Genomic DNA, 18,671 nt, shown 5'->3' on the forward strand with positions numbered 1-18,671 from the left:
AGTCAATGGTGTATCATTTATTCTCCAAAAATATTCAGTGTTTTAAATAAAATTTCATAGAGATATCTATACCGGGTGCGTCTCAAAAGTGGCTCACCCCTATAACTTTTTTATTTTTTCAGTTACAAAAACGAGATTTGGTATGTTAGCATATTACACAAATTAGGATTGATTGGCGTATTCAGTTATTTTCGGTCACTTCCTGTTTCACCGGAAATGACTACAACTTTTGATTTTTAAATGGCACCCTCGGTATTTTTTTACTTCATTCGATAGAAAATAACACTCTGAATAGAATGACTTACCAACTTTTGACATTTTCGCATATGGTTTATTTCAAATTATAACATGCGGTTCATAACGAAAATTTGACTCGAAATACCAATAAGTGTGTGGTATCAAATTATTCGTAAAAAAATTCTTTTTCCAAATATGCTAATGAGCCACCCTCGTTCCATTTGAAAAAAATTGAGATATGATTAAAAATATGAATTGGGCATCTTATAACCGGCCAGGACAAGACACTAAAAACACTAGACGATCAAATCTATTTCTCCAAGGCCCCTTGATTAAAAATTAGTGTTTTTAATATAGATTGACACTCTTGATTAAAATTTAAAATACGATTTTTTATTAAGCGAGGATGTCAAAAGTTGACATATGATATGTCATTCTATTCAGAATGTGTTTTTCTATCGAATAAAGTAAAAAAATACCGAGGGTGCCATTTAAAAATTAAAAGTTGTAGTCGTTTCCGGTGAAACAGGAAGTGACCAAAAACAATTGAATACGTTAATCAATCCTAATTTATGTCATACACTAACATACCGAATCTCGTTTTTTGTCTGAATAAAAAAGTTATAGAGATGAGCCATTTGTGGGACGCACCCAAAATTATTATAATTTTTTTACCACCCTGTATCTCAAAAGATAGATGTTTTACGACTTACATTCATGTGAAGTTAGATCATTAGATCCAAGCCAAGAACCACCCCCCTAAATATTAGCATGGCATTAAAGAACATCCTGTATGTTTTATCTTTTGTCCCACTTTTAGCAAACTATAACCTTTTTTATTTTTGAAGATAACATTATGTGATTATGAAGATATTAAATAGAAAGGACATCACATGACCGAAACATTCTTTTTTTGGTGTATTGTTGTGTAATTTTCTGTTACAAATCCAGATATTCCAACTTAAATCAAACAAAATTTTCAAAACATCGAACTCATATTTAAACAAATATTTTCAGGAAGTAAAAAGAAAAATAAATACAGAGCAACCTGGCCTGACGTTTATGGGCCGATGAAAAGATTATATATTTATGCATGCGATCAGGCAGCTCACCTCAAAATATACAAATCCCTCGTAATTCTGGTTAAAACGACTGCCGATAAATTAACTACCGTTAAAACGCACGCGAATTGGCTAAAATTAGCAACGATTTCGCTCAATCGAGCCAGGCTGCGTTTTATTTCAAATGGGGAAAACATCGATGAATTAAACACAAATAATATATATCCTGAAATCTATTTTGGAGTTACAAAAAGTTGTACTGATATTACACCTTATAATTAAGGTAGTTAAATAGAATTACTATTAATTAATTGATATTTTTGATTAATTAATTGATTTTTTATGATAGAAATCACAGCTTATTTACTACCAGCTGGTCGCATTGTTGAAGTGAAACATCTTTACGCGTGTTGGAAGTAAAAATTCAAGGCCATGTCACACGTGACATTTTCATTGGAGGACACTGTCATCTTTGTTTCAAACTAATAATCAACGAGAACTGTAATTTCTGTAATATTAATCCGGTAAATGATGGAGATAAACAATTGTGATTGATTAAAATTTTATTTTAAGATGAAACTTTTGTTAACAACATTCTGAGAATTCGAATAATGAATTGAATAATGACAAGGCCAGGGACATCTGTCTAAAAAAGACAGCAATTTAGAGTGACAATTTGGTTATGTAAAATTTGACTTCGAAAAAGTGACAATTTTGATTCTGCAAAAGAAATGCAATATTCTATGCGTTTACTGGTTGCTTAACGATTAACATTAATTTAAAAATAAATTCCCAACATGAATAATGAACAAAACATTTAAACAAAAGCAACCACAGACCACACAAAACAAATTGTTGGTTAGTAGCAGCACAGATTAGGTATCCTACAAGTATACAGATAAAAATCTTGTCCCTAATTCGTGGTACGAAAATTGTTTTTTTATGACGATGCGCAAACGAGTCAAATTTCCTGTGCGCAAAAATAAACTCGTGTAAAATAACAATAAACAGCGTAATAGAGAGATATCGCTAAACTGAATAGCGTGCATGGACGTTAATAAGGCCAGGTGTTATTTCCTTTACGTGATGTGGTATTAACTCTCTTCATTTATAGTTATCGGATCGAAAAGAATTCTGATCGCGTCGCGTCCGCTATTTAAACTTAACCTAACTTTGAATTTAAAACTTTGAAATTGTTTTGTTTACTAGGTATTTTAAAACTAAAGGGCTAAAGTGCTTATTTCCAGTGCTTTATTGTTCAACGTCTGCAAGTGGGTTTAGGGCAACAAGCAACAAATTCTCTTAGAAGGGCTAAGTCGTCATCTGCTGTAAACCTAAGACTCTTTATAGGTTCTTTAGTATTGGAAGAGGTGGAATCCCTATTTTGGTCCATATTTATTTAATTAAAACTAATCCCAGCTACTTAAATATCAAATTACCTAATAAAACTAAAGCAATAATTCAGAACAATTCAAACATAACCTAAAATAAAAGATCTCGCCGGCCGACTCCGGTTGTCAAATACCCGCACATGCCCATTTAAGCAATTTTTAAACGTTATCAGTGGTTATTTAGAAAGAGCGCTTGGTGTAATTGATCCGCAAATTACGTCAGGCGGTAACGTTATTAGTGGGTGTTGCGTTAAAAATTGACTCGCGCATATCGTAACCATGATAAGGTACGCGTAAATACTGGATGACGCTATTCGGTTTTCCGATATCTCTCTAATAACTGTGCCGGTCAGGCTATGTGCACAATTTTAGAGGTCATAAGTGGGCGTGCTATGTGCGCAAACTAGTCACCTTACTAGTGCCCGATTCCGAAAATTGGAACCACGAAAAACAATAAAGAAAAAACAAAGATTATAATCTGTATAATCTGTGGTAGCAGTTAGTAGTAGTCAGAGATACAGATGTAGTAGTATTTTGGTTTAATGGTCACAGCTGTCTTTTTTTAAATCACAACAAAAAAAAGTATAGATATTCGTTGAAAATTGATTAATAATGGATTAAAACTTGTGGTTTCTTCCAAAAAGGTTTGAAAAATGTAGGTTAAACAAGTCTTACCTATATTTTACTTCCATTATCTATTTTAACAGTTTACATCTAAAGGTGAGTTTATATGCAACCGTAATGCTCCAATTATATTTAAGTATTTAATCTGTCATTTTTCAAATAAACCAATAAAATTGCATAAAATTAACGACCGACGACGCATTACGGATGCATGTAAACCAAGGCTTAGACTTTTTATTTTTTATATTGTTGTATATACACCAATTGACATCAGTCAGTTTTATCGTAGACCTGTAAAGCATATATTTTTCGATGTTTTGTATTTTGTTTGTCATTTTATTTCTTTTAGAAGAAAACGTTGGCATCTTATTATTTGCATATGAAAAAAAGGCAAATAAAAAAAATATTAAAAAAGTCGAGATCATATTTCAAAAGCAGGCGTCGTTATTATATAAAGGGAGCGTCTCTTGGTACGACGTGAATGACCTCATATGGGAGTTTTATTTTTATTTACTGGAAATATATTAAAAGGAAGTATTCTTAATAATTTCTGAAAAATGGCATATCTCCTTACAAAATCAACAAAATCAACCTTGTCCATTTAAAGCTGCACATAATATGCAAAACCTTGAGAAGTATAGTCGGTCCAACGAGAAGATCCTTGACAGTGATAGATGTGTCTGTCATTTTAATTTCAAAGTAGTTTATTTTATTTTACAAAGAAATAAGTTGGTACAACTGGAACGCATAGCAGGAAATTTCTATATGTATTTAAAATTTGACTGACAAGTAACTTCAAAATATTGTGAAAAAAAACTGTATAAAACTGAAAAAATGTAATCGAGTTATTTTATTTAATAAAAAACGGTATGTGTTAATACAAAACAAACAAAAACAAGACACCACATACCAAAAAATATAAAAAAGAACTATTTCTTACTTTCAAGCTTTATGAAACTTCCTGCATTTATGATTATATTTATCAGCAGGAATAAATAAAACAACATAAATAAAATAAACTACTTTATTAAGAATAACACTTACCAAATTTTATACCTCACAGGTTGATTAATTAACTTTAATCTTAATTTTTTTTCAAACCAGTACCTTTTGACATTATTTTTCTGCAGTACTAAAATCCGTTATTTACCTATCGTGTGATGTCGATATTTTACATCTACTCCAGTTTTTAGTATGTGTTTAGTATGGTCCTTCTACCATATTCGAGATGCACTTATCTACGACGAGATGGTATACGAACTTTATTGGTAGTAACTTTATTGGTGTATCTGTATAAGACTTTCTGCCTGGGCAGCGAGTATTAACCATAAACTGTGCTCTGGGTTCTACAGTTAATTTTCACTCGATTTTTCCTCCACTTGACTTCAAAAGACACAAAACACACGAAATAACACGAATCAAAATGCATCATCTTCCAAAACGCAGGGTATTTGACAAAAGTTATCACAAAATTATAACCTATAATTTGGCAAGACTTTGACAAACGTCAAAAATCTAAAGGCGAGTTCATACGCATCGGCGTCCGTTTGTCGTTCATCGTTCCGTCAAACCAATAAAATTGAAATACGATCTGTCATTTTTGAAATAAACCAATGAAACTGGTTAAAAACAACAAGTGACGACGCATGACGAATTTATATTTAAACCCATCCATAGTTAGCTTAAAAATTATTAGAAACTTTTTTTAGTAAAATAAATAGATTGGTATGGGACGTCATCTGATTTTCTTCTGTCGTCGTCTGTTTCTTCTTCCCTTCATCAAAAATTGAATCGATTGAATATCTTCTTTAATCATCACAAATTGAGACATATTTCACCTAATAATAAAGGCATTCTTACACATTCACGTTAAAATATATTTCTGATTCAAGACCTTTCATTATTTTATAAACATTTACCAATAGGGTGCGTCTCAAAAGTGGTTTACCCCCATAACTTTTTATTTTTTCAGATAAAAAAACGAGATTTGGTACGTTAGTATATGACATAAATTAGGAATAATTGACGTAGTTAATCGTTTATATGGCCACTTCCTGTTTCACCGGAATGACTACAGCTTTAGATTTTTAAATGGCACCCTCGGTATATTTCTACTTTATTCGATAGAAAACGACACTGAATAGAATTAACAAAACGTTCTCCAACCCAGTGTGCGTACATATCAAAGTAAAACCTCTGACGAGGGGTAGGGGACAAAAAACTCACAATCTTTTAAGATGTTTATTTAAATTTAATTTGCTTCAAAAAAAGAAGGGGCGACATGTTTCGGGACTTAACAATTCCCATCTTCAGGCCCAAGAAAACTAAAATAACTGCAATCAGAATAATAAACAAATTCCAATAGTCATACAGAGGCCAAAAATTAAAAATACAATCACAAAACAAATTAAAAGGTTAATTTTTTTTTCAAAGAAGGTTAAAAACAATTACACAATTATTCAATGACAGATAACATAATGGCAAGCTCAGTTTGAAAATTAAAACAATTAAATTAAAATCATAAAGGGCAATAATTTAAGTTCAACAAAAAAAAGATAAAAAAAGAAAAAAAACTTCAAGAACTTTCTCACCTGGAAACGACTTTCTTCTTGTAAAAACGAATCAACTTCTTCGGAACAATCTTCTAACTTAATTTTTTCACAAATTTTTGCCACTCTTTCACTTTTGGCATTATTGTACCATTGTTCAAAAATATCTTTTATTTTAAGTACTGGACATTCTCCTAAAAAAAAATCGAAAATTTAAAATATCCGTAAAAAAAATTCTAAAACTTAGTTTTAGTCATTGCCGGTGAAACAGAAAGTTCACCAACCGAACCAAAAACAGCTGAATACGTCAATCAATCCTAATTTATTTTATATACTGACATACCAAATATCGTTTTTTTTTATCTGAAAAAATAAAAAAGTTATAGTGGTGAGCCACTTTCGAGACGCACCCGGTATATTCATTCATTAATCCAAGACATTGTTTCGTTGTTTGTTATAATTTTTAATGGTATTCTTATTGAATCTTTTGTTCCAGAACCTGCTGGCAGACGCCAAAAGTCCCCAAAGAGAGAAGTTCATCAACGACCTGCTGGAGAAAGCAAAAACGCTCTAAAACTGGAAGTGAAGTGCCAAAATGAAAATAAAATAACAAGGTCCCGCTGGATAGTAAAACTGTTATTAGTGGGACATGCTATAAGCGCATCGTTCGACGCTTAAACTGGAATATTCCGCATTCCCGTTCAACATGTTGTAAAAACACCTACGAACTCACTGCACAAGTTATTGTTACATCGATAAGACTGGCAAAATAGTTTTGGTCTTGCCTTGCTTGCCTAGGGAAGACATTTTACTGTCTATAGTTAAAGATAGTAGATGTGAAACAAGACAGAACATCAAAAGTCAACTTCTTTATGAATACATACATACGAAAATGTTTCTTTTTAGCATTAATTTCAAATGCTTTATCGTTTTTTTACTTGAAAATACTGCTAAACATAAAGCCGCGTCCAAGCTACTCGAACAAAACGTGTATATACTCGTAGCAGCAGGTCATAAACGACGGCACAGCCCATCGCATCGGTCCCGAGGACTGAGGTGCGGGGAAGAATGCGACAACAGGAAGTTTGCTCTATAGATCTAGGATGCGTTTAGGTAGTCGCTGTTTTTTCGAGTGCCCGGATTTCGAGTGCAAGCATTTTATTAAATAAATTAACCGGTAAACAGTTTAAGAACTTTTGTCGTTGAAGAATCAATATTTAGCAGGCGGAGGGTTACAGGTTTTTTTTCGTAGATTATTCGTTATAGTGTATTTTTAAGACCTGTAGTCATTTTCAGCCGATTCTACCAGGTGTTTCTCAAAAGGGGCTCACTTTTTTACTTTTTTATTTTTTCAGATAATACAACAAAATTTGGTTTGTTAGTATATGACATAAATCGGGATTGATTGACGTATTCAATTACCTTCGGTCGCTTCCTGTTTCACCGGAAATGACTACAACTTTGTATTTTTAGATTGTATCCTAAGTACTTTTTACTTTATTTGTGATAGAAAATGACATTCTGAATAGAATGACATACCATACGTCAATTTTAGACAATTCCAATTAAATAAAAATTGCATTTTAAATTTCAGTCTAGAGTGCCAAGACTGAGTTAAAACTATTAATTTGTAATCAAAGAACTTTGGAAACATATATTTGATCGTGTAATTTTTTTTCGTATCCTTTCATGACCGTTTAAAAGATGCCTAAATCGTATTTTTAATGATAACTCAAATTTTTCAAATGGTACGAGGCTGGCTTAGCATATTTGGAAAAAGCATTTTTTATGAATAATTTCGTACCACATACTTGGTATTTGGAGTAAAATTGTCGTTACGTTTATTTATGGCCATTTTTAAATTGAAAATGTCAAAAGTTGACATATAATATATCATTGTATTTGGAATGTCATTTTCTATCATATACGGTAAAAAATATCGAGGGTACCATTTAAATCAAAAGTTGTTGTCATTTCCGGTGAAATAGGTAGTGACCGAAAATAAATGAAAACGTCGATCAATCCTGATTTATGGCCCTATACTAACATACCAAATCTCGTTTTTTATCTAAAAAATTAAAAAAGTTATAGAAGTGAACCACTTTTCAGAAACACCCGGTGGTAAATGGTAAAATTTAATTTCCGGTGTCAAACTTCCTATTAAGTAGTAATTTTTAATTTCAGAATCCTATAATAATTCCGGTTTTTAATAAAAATAATCATAAAGGTCTTTATTAACAAAAAGTATCTCTAGCATAGGCTCTAGCATACGCTCTGGCGTACAACCAAGCCGTTCGGCGCTCCGCGCTCCTTAATAGGCCTAAGCTGGCTGTACTTGTTAGCTTTATTATTTATAAATCTACCTATCTCACAATTTTCACTTAGTATCTGTTTAATTATATATGTTCGCGAACATTTTGTTCGAGTAGCTTGGACGCGGCTTAATAATGTTTAGTATTCTAACAAGAATGTTGACTTTATTTGTAATACAAAAAGCACAACTGAAAAACGTTGTTTTTATAAATAAACTTTGAACAGTGCTTTGTATTTGTATTAATATCCTTGTAATATACCATATAGTCAAAAAGTTTTATGATCAAGAGGGCTTTAACTTTTTAAGCTTGATCATTAAGATAATTTGATCATACTGTATATTCCACTACCATCTATATAATTGTAAAAAATATCTGTAATGTCTATGTACCAATGAATTTGCTGATTTTAAGTTACTGTCTATCATGCATCATTTTACATATCATTTAGAGAGTTAACTGCATCAATTTAGTGCCCATCTATGGGAAAAAACTAAAAGCTTCAAATTAGTTAAAGAACTACTGAGTTGTACAAATTTGAACACAAACTTTTTAGTAGCACATTTACTTCCAAAAATTTCTATTACTGAAAAAAATAAATTCAAGTTTATTTGTTAGTACAATATGATCGAAAAAAAACGGCGTCTGCGATGGCTATGAAATGAAGATCGCTGTCCTTTTAGCCAACTGGACGCCGTTTTTTTTTCGATCATACGGTAGATGAACTGGAAGACCATTGAATCTCTCAAGCTTAATGAAGTTTATGAAAACGTTCAAATCAGTCTGAATGAATTTATGTAGATTTTTTATAATCTTAAGTATATTATTTGATGTTTTAACTAATCTTGCCTAAATTCAGAACCAATTTATAAACAAATGCTTTTCCAATTCAAAGTCATATTGTTTGTTTATGGAATGTGTATAGTGTATCTAATTATAATTGGTGAAAACATGTTATTCTAAAACATAACAAGAAAGTATTGTATAACTACAACATTTTGTTGAAATATTGAAAATGGACATGAATATAATACCTTGTTGAATTTATGTTATTTAAAACTTTTAGACCATTAGTATAATTCGCTCTGAAACTACCTAGATTTAATTAGTTGTTGAATGTTTTTTTTTTCATAATACAGTACCTAGTCATTTTTAGGTAATATTTAAGCATACCTATTATATGAGAGTATGTAGGACATCATATCAAAAGTTCTTTTTTATATCGGTTTATTACGTTTTTTACATATTGTGCATATTAGTTGAAAGTATCTGTATTAAACAAAATGCATTAGATGTTTTCTATATGTCTCTCACCCTGTAGAATCTATAAAAGCGCATTAAAAAACATCTAATGCTTACCAAACCAAAGCAAGATATCTTTAAAATAACCTTAGCCCTTATCTTTCAATATCGATATAATAATTTGTTAAAAATAATTTGTAAGGATTAAATTTAAGCCGCCACCATTAATTCTTCGTATGTTACTCATGTAATTTTATTGGTTTCTTTTTATATAAGATCTATTGTGATCTCATGCATTTTATATCATTCGTAATATAAATTTTATCGTAGGTTAGGAATTTTAATAAATAGCCATCGTACATGGAAAAGTTTGTTTTTATCAAGCACCTATTTCAAATGCCTAAAATAATTATTAATTGAATATCATTAGACTATTATATACCGTATGATCGAAAAAAACGGCGTCAGATGACTAGGAAATGACGATCGATAACAACATTTCCCATATAAAGGGTATAGCCGGATTATTATAGGAAATCTGCCCCGAAGCTTTTTTGACTCGCACTCAGGGGATCGATTTGGTGTTGAATCAAGATAATTTACCTAAATTTTTAGCTTTTTAACTCAAACGGTTTTCGAGATTTAAAAAAAACTGTTTTTTCAATTTTATTGAAAAATGAAATATGATCGTGATGAAAAAATAATATGATCGTGATGAAAAAATAATATGATCATGATTCTTAAACGAAAAGCCGATTTTTAGCGGAGGAAAGAAAATTAAAATGTTAATTTTTTAGCCTTTGTGAAATATGTCGCTCGCTAAAAATCGTCAGAAAATGTCTTTTATACTTCTTTATACTCAGGAATTTTTTAGAATTTTTTAAAGTGGTGGAAGAATTTAAAAAAAATTAAAAACTTTTTTTTATAAAATCTTCTCGGACTCATTTTTTTATAATAATATTTATGCCCATATAACACATAATATCCGCAGGATATTCATAGAATGTCGGAATGTCCCATAATAAGATCATCTTATAAAGACATCTAGGGTAGAAGCACCGGTTGTGGCCAGGTTAAGGGATTTTTAGAGTTTGACTTATCAGAAAAAATATTTGTAGTTAATTTTGGAGATAAAACAAAATTTTTGGTGCTTCTCCAAACATTTTTCTTTCAAAGTCTGCTTTTATTGTAAAGATCTGTATTCTTAATAAACGGAAAATAAGCATTTTATGAAAATATACGATTTTTCCCATTTGTGGCCACCAAACCAAACCAAATGTGGCCATATTTACCACCATTTGTGGCCACATTCTTGCAAAAATATTCTCTATATTGAATTTTGCAGATAACTAAGCAAACAATATTATATTTTATTTATTAATTTCTTTAAAAGACAAAAAGAGACATTTGGTAATTGTTTATATTTTTAATAAAAAAAACATGATGTTTAATCCTATAATTCTTAAGACAAATCAAGTGATACCTAATATCTTATTTTGTTTTTTGTCTATGTTATACAAATATTAAATAAAAATTAGGTACATATTAATACTAATTTAAGGAACAATAAACAAAGTACATTAATTTATCAGAATATTCTTGAATATTTGTTAGTTGATAGGTACCACATATACACTTCTTGAATTGACTTTTTTAGATTCATCAATTTTCATTGTTATATCACTCAGTTTGTACCAAAACAAGTCATTTTTACTTCCAATTGCCGCAGATTTGGACCATTTCGCAGCTGTAATATTCATTATTTCCAATTTGTAATATATTTCCTGGATTCAACTGATTCCCCTACTTTAAAATAATAAAATAAAAAAAAATAATTTCCTATATTTAATTCAGCAGATGCAACGCCAGCTAGCTTAAACAGAAGTTTAAGCTGGCGTTGCGTTGGTTTCTGTTTGTCATTTCTACCAGGAAGATCTTTTTATTTTCTATAAATTTTATTTCAGTTGTTTTCTTTTTTGTAAAGTTTTCATTGCCAGTTTCTGTTTTTTCTCCTTTCCCTTCATTAATTCAATCCACTTATCATAGGTAATGACTGATGGTAGATGTAGCCTCTTTCTTTTTAAAGATTAACATCTTCCCGGGCATCATCCTTAGGTTCACAATTATTTCTAGTCTTCTTTTCCTGCATGGTTTGGTCCTGAATCATCTTCCTCTGTATTCTCATAATTTTTATTTTCATTGCATTCGTTCATATTTATTCCATTTAGTTCTATATCTATATTATTTTCTATATTCATTTTCTCATCTGAAGGAAAACTTGATGACGGTATAGGTTCAGATTGGTAATCTTGGTCGATAATTATTGTATTTAGGATATTATTATATTTAGGTCCTATTATTCAGCATTTATTAAAAATATGAATAATAACAAATAAAATGAATACTAATAAAATATTTATTAAACAAAAACTTACTATGAAAAAGGTTATATTTCCTACAATTCCTTCTTTTTGTTCCTCAGATACTGGATAACCATATGTGTTATTAATTATCACTAGTATGCTTATCAATATAAAATTGTATCTCTCACATGCCATTTTATTAAATTTTACAAGCAAATAGTACGGAAATATCTTATAGATTAGTTACAGTCTGTGTATAATATTATTATGATAATTTTAACATATTATTAAACCTGATCATATACCCGGTATGAATAGAAAATAGTTCTATAGAATTTAAAATGTTTTTCCTGTTATTAAATAATTTAAATTTTAAATTTTTGTAATTGTTTTCTTAAAGTTCATTAAGAGTGCATAAGAAAAGGAATATATGTAGTATTGAATTATACATTATATATATATATATACAAATATATTCGGTATAGGTGTATTAAAAAAAAAAACTTTTTTACAATTAACTAAAATTAATATTATATAAATATACAGGGTGGTCCGAACTGTATTCCGGAAACTTAAAGTAAAAAAGTAAAAAAGTTCGTATAAATATATGTCCTAAAATGCTTAGTTTCGGAGATACAGAGTGTAGACGTTTCATTTTTATTTAGGGTTTTTCCACATAATTTCTGAAGTAACGTCAATATTTGGATGATGTGTTTTAACTGTTTTGAACAGTAATAACTTTTCTCGTCCGTACCTGTGTAAAACTACTGAGTGAGAAAATATAAATTTTCATGACTTTTCACGTAAAAAATGTCTCTTGGTAAAAACCGCTACCAGCAACCGTTCTCAAGATATTTAGAATGGAAACAGTCAATACATGTCATTATTGACAAAAAATAAACATGTTGAGTAAATAGTTATTTGGCTGAAATTATAAATTTGGGAAATTTTTATTTTTTTAAATTAATCATAAATTTTTCTTCGAAAAAATGATGATAAAACAGTTTCTGTTGAACTTTTGACACAAAAACATTTCAAATTTATGATTTCAGTCTAATAAATATTTAGTCAACACGTTTACCCATATAACACACAATATCCGCAGGATATTCATAGAATGTCGGAATGTCCCATTATAAGATCATCTTATAAAGACATCTATAGGATATCCTCCAGACATCCTGAAATCATGTAGATGTCTCAGAATAGAATATCCTATGGATATCTCTGTCGTATATCTAATGTATATACATCCAGCTAAGATATCCAAACATGCTCATGATAATAAAATATCCTAACAATATCGTCTAGATATTTAGGAAAAATAAATAATGTACTACTTTTTATATTACATAAAATGCAATAAACCATACAGATAAATATATATTACGTCAGGGCAACAAAATATCCTGTTGGTATCTTCTGGATAATCTGGATATTTATGAGCTTGGCCACTCCCAGTAATACAGAGAATTTAAAACGTCCGCGCAAAAAAATTCCAACAATCCATCTCGACAGTTGTTTGTTTTTGCATCGTGTATTATTCAGTTCTTTGATTTAGTGAAATTCGAGGTGAATTCGGTCGTTTGTCGATATTGAATGGGCTTAAAAATGACTGAAACTAACAAAACTGGTTGAGTTTGACTTAGTTTTTTCATATACTCATAGTTCTAGCCTTGTTCTAGCAGAAATTCTATCCTAAACTCAACTAATGTCGAAAAACGACGAACGACTCAAGGTCTCACAATGAAAAATTTGTGACAAAATTATAGGTGAAAATTTGTTGAAAAGCGCTTGTTCTTTATCCCTAAACCCATTTTCGTGTTTGATCTATTCAAACAGAAATCCTATTTTTGTGTTTAAATTGTGAGTTTATGGAATGTGTGGTGTTAGAAATTATACCTGTATCCTGTGTGCTAACTTTGATGTAAACTGTGGCTGCTAGACATAAACTGCTAGAGTCCATAAAGGGTAGTATAAGCTTTTTTCGGGTTCTTGTTATTACTGATTCTGAACCGTCCTAGAACTCGGCAGCGCATGCGCAAATGAAATAATGTCTTCATATTTCCTTCTGCGCATACGCATCACAGTTCTAGGACGGTTCAGAATCGATAATAACAAGAACCCGAACAAAGCTATAATCTGGTATACCATACGATCGAAAAAAACAGCGTCAGATGTGGCTTGGAAATGAAGATTGCAGTTATTTTGTATGTAAAATTATATGGGGAATGGCATCGATCGTAATTTTCAAGCCAATTGAACGCCGTTTTTTTTTTCGATGGTACAGTATAAATTGGAAGCTCTTAACTCATACAAATAAACTTCTAAATTTTGATGCAAAATTCATTGACATAATATGTAGGTATATTTTAGAGCCGTTAATAAAAATATCCAATGAATAACGTCAAAATGTGGCTAAAGAAAACCCTTAACAAGGATAAAACTAAATCGCGAACGTTTTTACTATAAACTATGAAGTAAGTATTGTCAAATAACAGTCCTCATATAATGTCCTAAAAATATTCTATAATGCTCCAAACATCATCCTTGTAGTATCCTATAAATAACCTAAACAATCGTAAAAGGCTTGCCTAGGGATGTCTTGAAGATGACTTTTTTGTCCCATCTGGATATCCCATAAATATCCTCCTCTGGTTTTTGGATATCCCTAAAATATTTACTATATCCTTGGCGGATATCCTCAAGATATCTATAGAATTGTGTTGTGTTATATGGATAGTGTATGTCAATGATGACAGGTATTGATAATTTCGATTCCAAATATCTCGAGAACCAGACTTTTACCAAGAGACCTTTTTTACATGAAAAGCTTCGTAAATTTATATTTTTTTATTCAGTAGTTTTATACAGGTACTGACGAAAAGTTATTACTCTTCAAAACAGTTAAAAATTATGTTGGTGGCGCCCTCTACAAGTAGGAGTCATATTAAGACCAAAATCTAATTTCCCATGTCAAAAAACTCCCAAACACAAATTTTCATTGAAATATTGACGTTATTTTAGAAATTATGTATTTGGAAAAAATCGAAATAAAAATGAAACTACTTACTACACCCTGTATCTCCGAAACTAAGCATTTTAGAACATACATTTATACGAACTTTTTTACTTATTTTTATTTTTTAGTATATGACATAAATCGGGATTGATTGACGTATTCAATTACCTCTGGTCAAGCCTGCTTCTAACTGGAAAAGGACTAAGCAACTTCCTTGTATTTTAGATTGTATCCCAAGTAATTTTTTACTCTATTTGGTGATAGAAAATGACATTCAAAACAAGACACAAAAAAATACAAAAAAAAAAAAAAAAAAATTAAATAAAAATAGCATTTTAAATTTCAGTCGAGACTGAGTTAAAAGTATTAATTTGTAATCAAAGAACTTTTGAAACATATATTTGATCGTGTAATTTTTTTCGTATCCTTTCATGACCGCTTTCAAGATGCCCAAATCGTATAAATCGTATTTTTAATAATAACTCAAATTTTTCAAATGGTACGAGGCTGGCTTAGCATATTTGGAAAAAGCATTTTTTATGAATAATTTGGTACCACATACTTGGTATTTGGAGTAAAATTGTTGTTACGTTTATTTATGGCCATTTTTAAATTGAAAATGTCAAAAGTTGACATATAATATATCATTCTATTTGGAATGTCATTTTCTATCATATAAGGTAAAAAAATACCGAGGGTACCATTTAAATCAAAAGTTGTTGTCATTTCCGGTGAAATAGGTAGTGACCGAAAATAAATGAAAACGTCATCAATCCTGATATATGTCCTATACTAACATACCAAATCTCGTTTTTTATCTAAAAAATTAAAAAAGTTATAGAAGTGAACCACTTTTCAGAAACACTCGGTATATTTATTTCTAAAAATGTAATGGTAAAATTTAATTTCCGGTGTCAAACTTTCTACTAAGTAGTAATTTTTAATTTCAGAATCCTATAATAATTCCGGTTTTTAATAAAAATAATCATAAAGTTCTAGTTACATAGCTATTCACACTCAACCCACAATAAAATTAAAATTATAAAATCTTTTCTTTGTGTAAACAAATTAGTTGTAAATGTTTTTCATGATCCCAGTCAATAACTGCGTCCCCCATTGTCGAATACTCGGTAAAAAATAAAAATCACAGATGGACGCCCGAAATTAAATGAGACCCTTCTAAGTGTCCGGTACAATGTCCGCCGAAATGCACGCCGTTCGCTCCTTTTGATTTAATTGAATTGAAAGAACGCGCGCGCTCTAGCATAGGCTCTAGCATACGCTCTGGCGTACAACCTAGCCGTTCGGCGCTCCGCGCTCCTTAATAGGCCTAAGCTGGCTGTACTTGTTAGCTTTATTATTTATAAATCTACCTATCTCACAATTTTCACTTAGTATCTGTTTAATTATATATGTTCGCGAACATTTTGTTCGAGTAGCTTGGACGCGGCTTAATAATGTTCGGTATTCTAACAAGAATGTTGACTTTATTTGTAATACAAAAAGCGTAACTGAAAAACGTTGTTTTTATAAATAAACTTTGAACAGTGCTATGTATTTGTATTAATATCGTTTTAATATACCATATAGTCAAAAAGTTTTATGATCAAGAGGGCTTTAACTTTTTAAGCTTGATCATTAAGATAATTTGATCATACTGTATATTCTACTACCATCTATATAATTGTAAAAAAATATCTGTAATGTCTATGTACCAATGAATTTGCTGATTTTATTACTGTCTATCATGCATCATTTTACATATCATTTAGAGAGTTAACTGCATCAATTTAGTGCCCATCTATGGGAAAAAACTAAAAGCTTCAAATTAGTTAAAGAACTACTGAGTTGTACAAATTTGAACACACACTTTTTAGTAGCACCTTTTACTTCCAAAAATTTCCATTACTGAAAAAAATAAATTCAAGTTTATTTGTTAGTACAATATGATCGGAAAAAAAAACGGCGTCAGCGATGGCTAAGAAATGAAGATCGCTGTCCTTTTAGCCGACTGGACGCCGTTTTTTTTCGATCATACGGTAGATGAACTGGAAGACCATTGAATCTCTCAAGCTTAATGAAGTTTATGAAAATCTTCAAATCAGTCTGAATGAATTTATGTAGATTTTTTATAATCTTAAGTATATATTATTTGATGTTTTAACTAATCTTGCCTAAATTCAGAACCAATTTATAAACAAATGCTTTTCCAATTCAAAGTCATATTGTTTGTTTATGGAATGTGTATAGTGTATCTAAAAAATAACATGAAAGTATTGTATAACTACAACATTTTGTTGAAATATTGAAAATGGACATGAATATAATACCTTGTTGAATTTATGTTATTTAAAACCTTTAGACCATTAGTATAATTCGCTCTGATATAACTACATAGATTTAATTAGTTGTTGAATGTTTTTTTTTTCATAATACAGTACCTAGTCATTTTTAGGTAATATTTAAGCATACCTATTATATGAGAGTATGTAGACATCATATCAAAAATCCTTTTTTATATCGGTTTATTACGTTTTTTACATATTGTGCATATTAGTTGAAAGTATCTGTATTAAACAAAATGCATTAGATGTTTTCTATATGTCTCTCACCCTGTAGAATCTATAAAAGCGCATTAAAAAACATCTAATGCTTACCAAACCAAAGCAAGATATCTTTAAAGTAACCTTAGCCCTTATCTTTCAATATCGATATAATAAATTGTTAAAAATAATTTGTAAGGATTAAATTTAAGCCGCCACCATTAATTCTTCGTATGTTACTCATGTAATTTTATTGGTTTCTTTTTATATAAGATCTATTGTGATCTCATGCATTTTATATCATTCGTAATATAAATTTTACCGTAGGTTATGAATTTTAATAAATAGCCATCGTACATGGAAAAGTTTGTTTTTATCAAGCACCTATTTCAAATGCCTAAAATAATTATTAATTGAATATCATTAGACTATTATATACCGTATGATCGAAAAAAACGGCGTCCAGATGGCTAGGAAATGACGATCGATAACAACATTTCCCATATAAAGGGTATAGCCGGATTATTATAGGAAATCTGCCCCGAAGCTTTTTTGACTCGCACTCAGGGGATCGATTTGGTGTTGAATCAAGATAATTTACCTAAATTTTTAGCTTTTTAACTCAAACGGTTTTCGAGATTTAAAAAAAACTGTTTTTTCAATTTTATTGAAAAATGAAATATGATCGTGATGAAAAAATAATATGATCTTTCTTGGTCATCCATTATTTTCGCCAACACAACTCTGCTGTGCGCGAGCGAATGCCGTGCGCGCACGCTCAGCTCGTGCGTGCTCAAGTCTAAACGCACCATAAGACATGAAAAAATAATATGATCATGATTCTTAAACGAAAAGCCGATTTTTAGCGGGCGAAAGAAAATTAAAATGTTAATTTTTTAACCTTTGTGAAATATGTCACTCGCTAAAAATCGTCAGAAAATGTCTTTTATACTTCTTTACACTCAGGAATTTTTTAAAGTGGTGGAACAATATGAAAAAAATTAAAAACTCTTTTTTTTTCTAAAATCTTCTCGGACTCATTTTTTTATAATAATATTTATGTTTATTTCTGACAAGGATGTATTTTAATTGAAAAAATATTTTCTACTCACTTTTTTAAACTAAACAAAAATATAAGTTAGTTGAAACAGAAGATTTTAGAAAAAAAATGAGTTTTTAATTTTTTTCATATTGTTCCACCACATGTCATTAAGGAATGCCCTGTATACAGCGCCGGGCTTAGGCCTAGGCCAACTAGGCCCGGGCCTAGGGCGGCAGATTTTTAGGGGCGGCAAATTTTGAGCATACCAAAATATTTATCTTTTTT

The 18,671-nt window shown here is 30.4% G+C and overlaps 1 protein-coding gene across 1 annotated transcript in view; it reads left to right on the forward strand.

The window, feature by feature from the left end:
- Positions 1–7,234, forward strand: part of LOC115884794 (protein phosphatase 1 regulatory subunit 14B) — a 90,997-nt gene extending 83,763 nt beyond the window's left edge. The window contains exon 4 of the mRNA XM_030903477.1: positions 6,359–7,234. Within this exon, the coding sequence (XP_030759337.1) occupies positions 6,359–6,436 (78 nt within the window). The 3' untranslated portion in view covers positions 6,437–7,234. The remainder of the gene's footprint in view (positions 1–6,358) is intronic.
- The last annotated feature ends 11,437 nt before the right edge of the window (positions 7,235–18,671 follow it).

The sequence above is a fragment of the Sitophilus oryzae genome, unplaced genomic scaffold (assembly GCF_002938485.1).
Source record: "Sitophilus oryzae breed Bouriz unplaced genomic scaffold, Soryzae_2.0 scaffold_357_pilon_pilon, whole genome shotgun sequence".
Lineage (NCBI taxonomy): Eukaryota > Metazoa > Arthropoda > Insecta > Coleoptera > Curculionidae > Sitophilus > Sitophilus oryzae.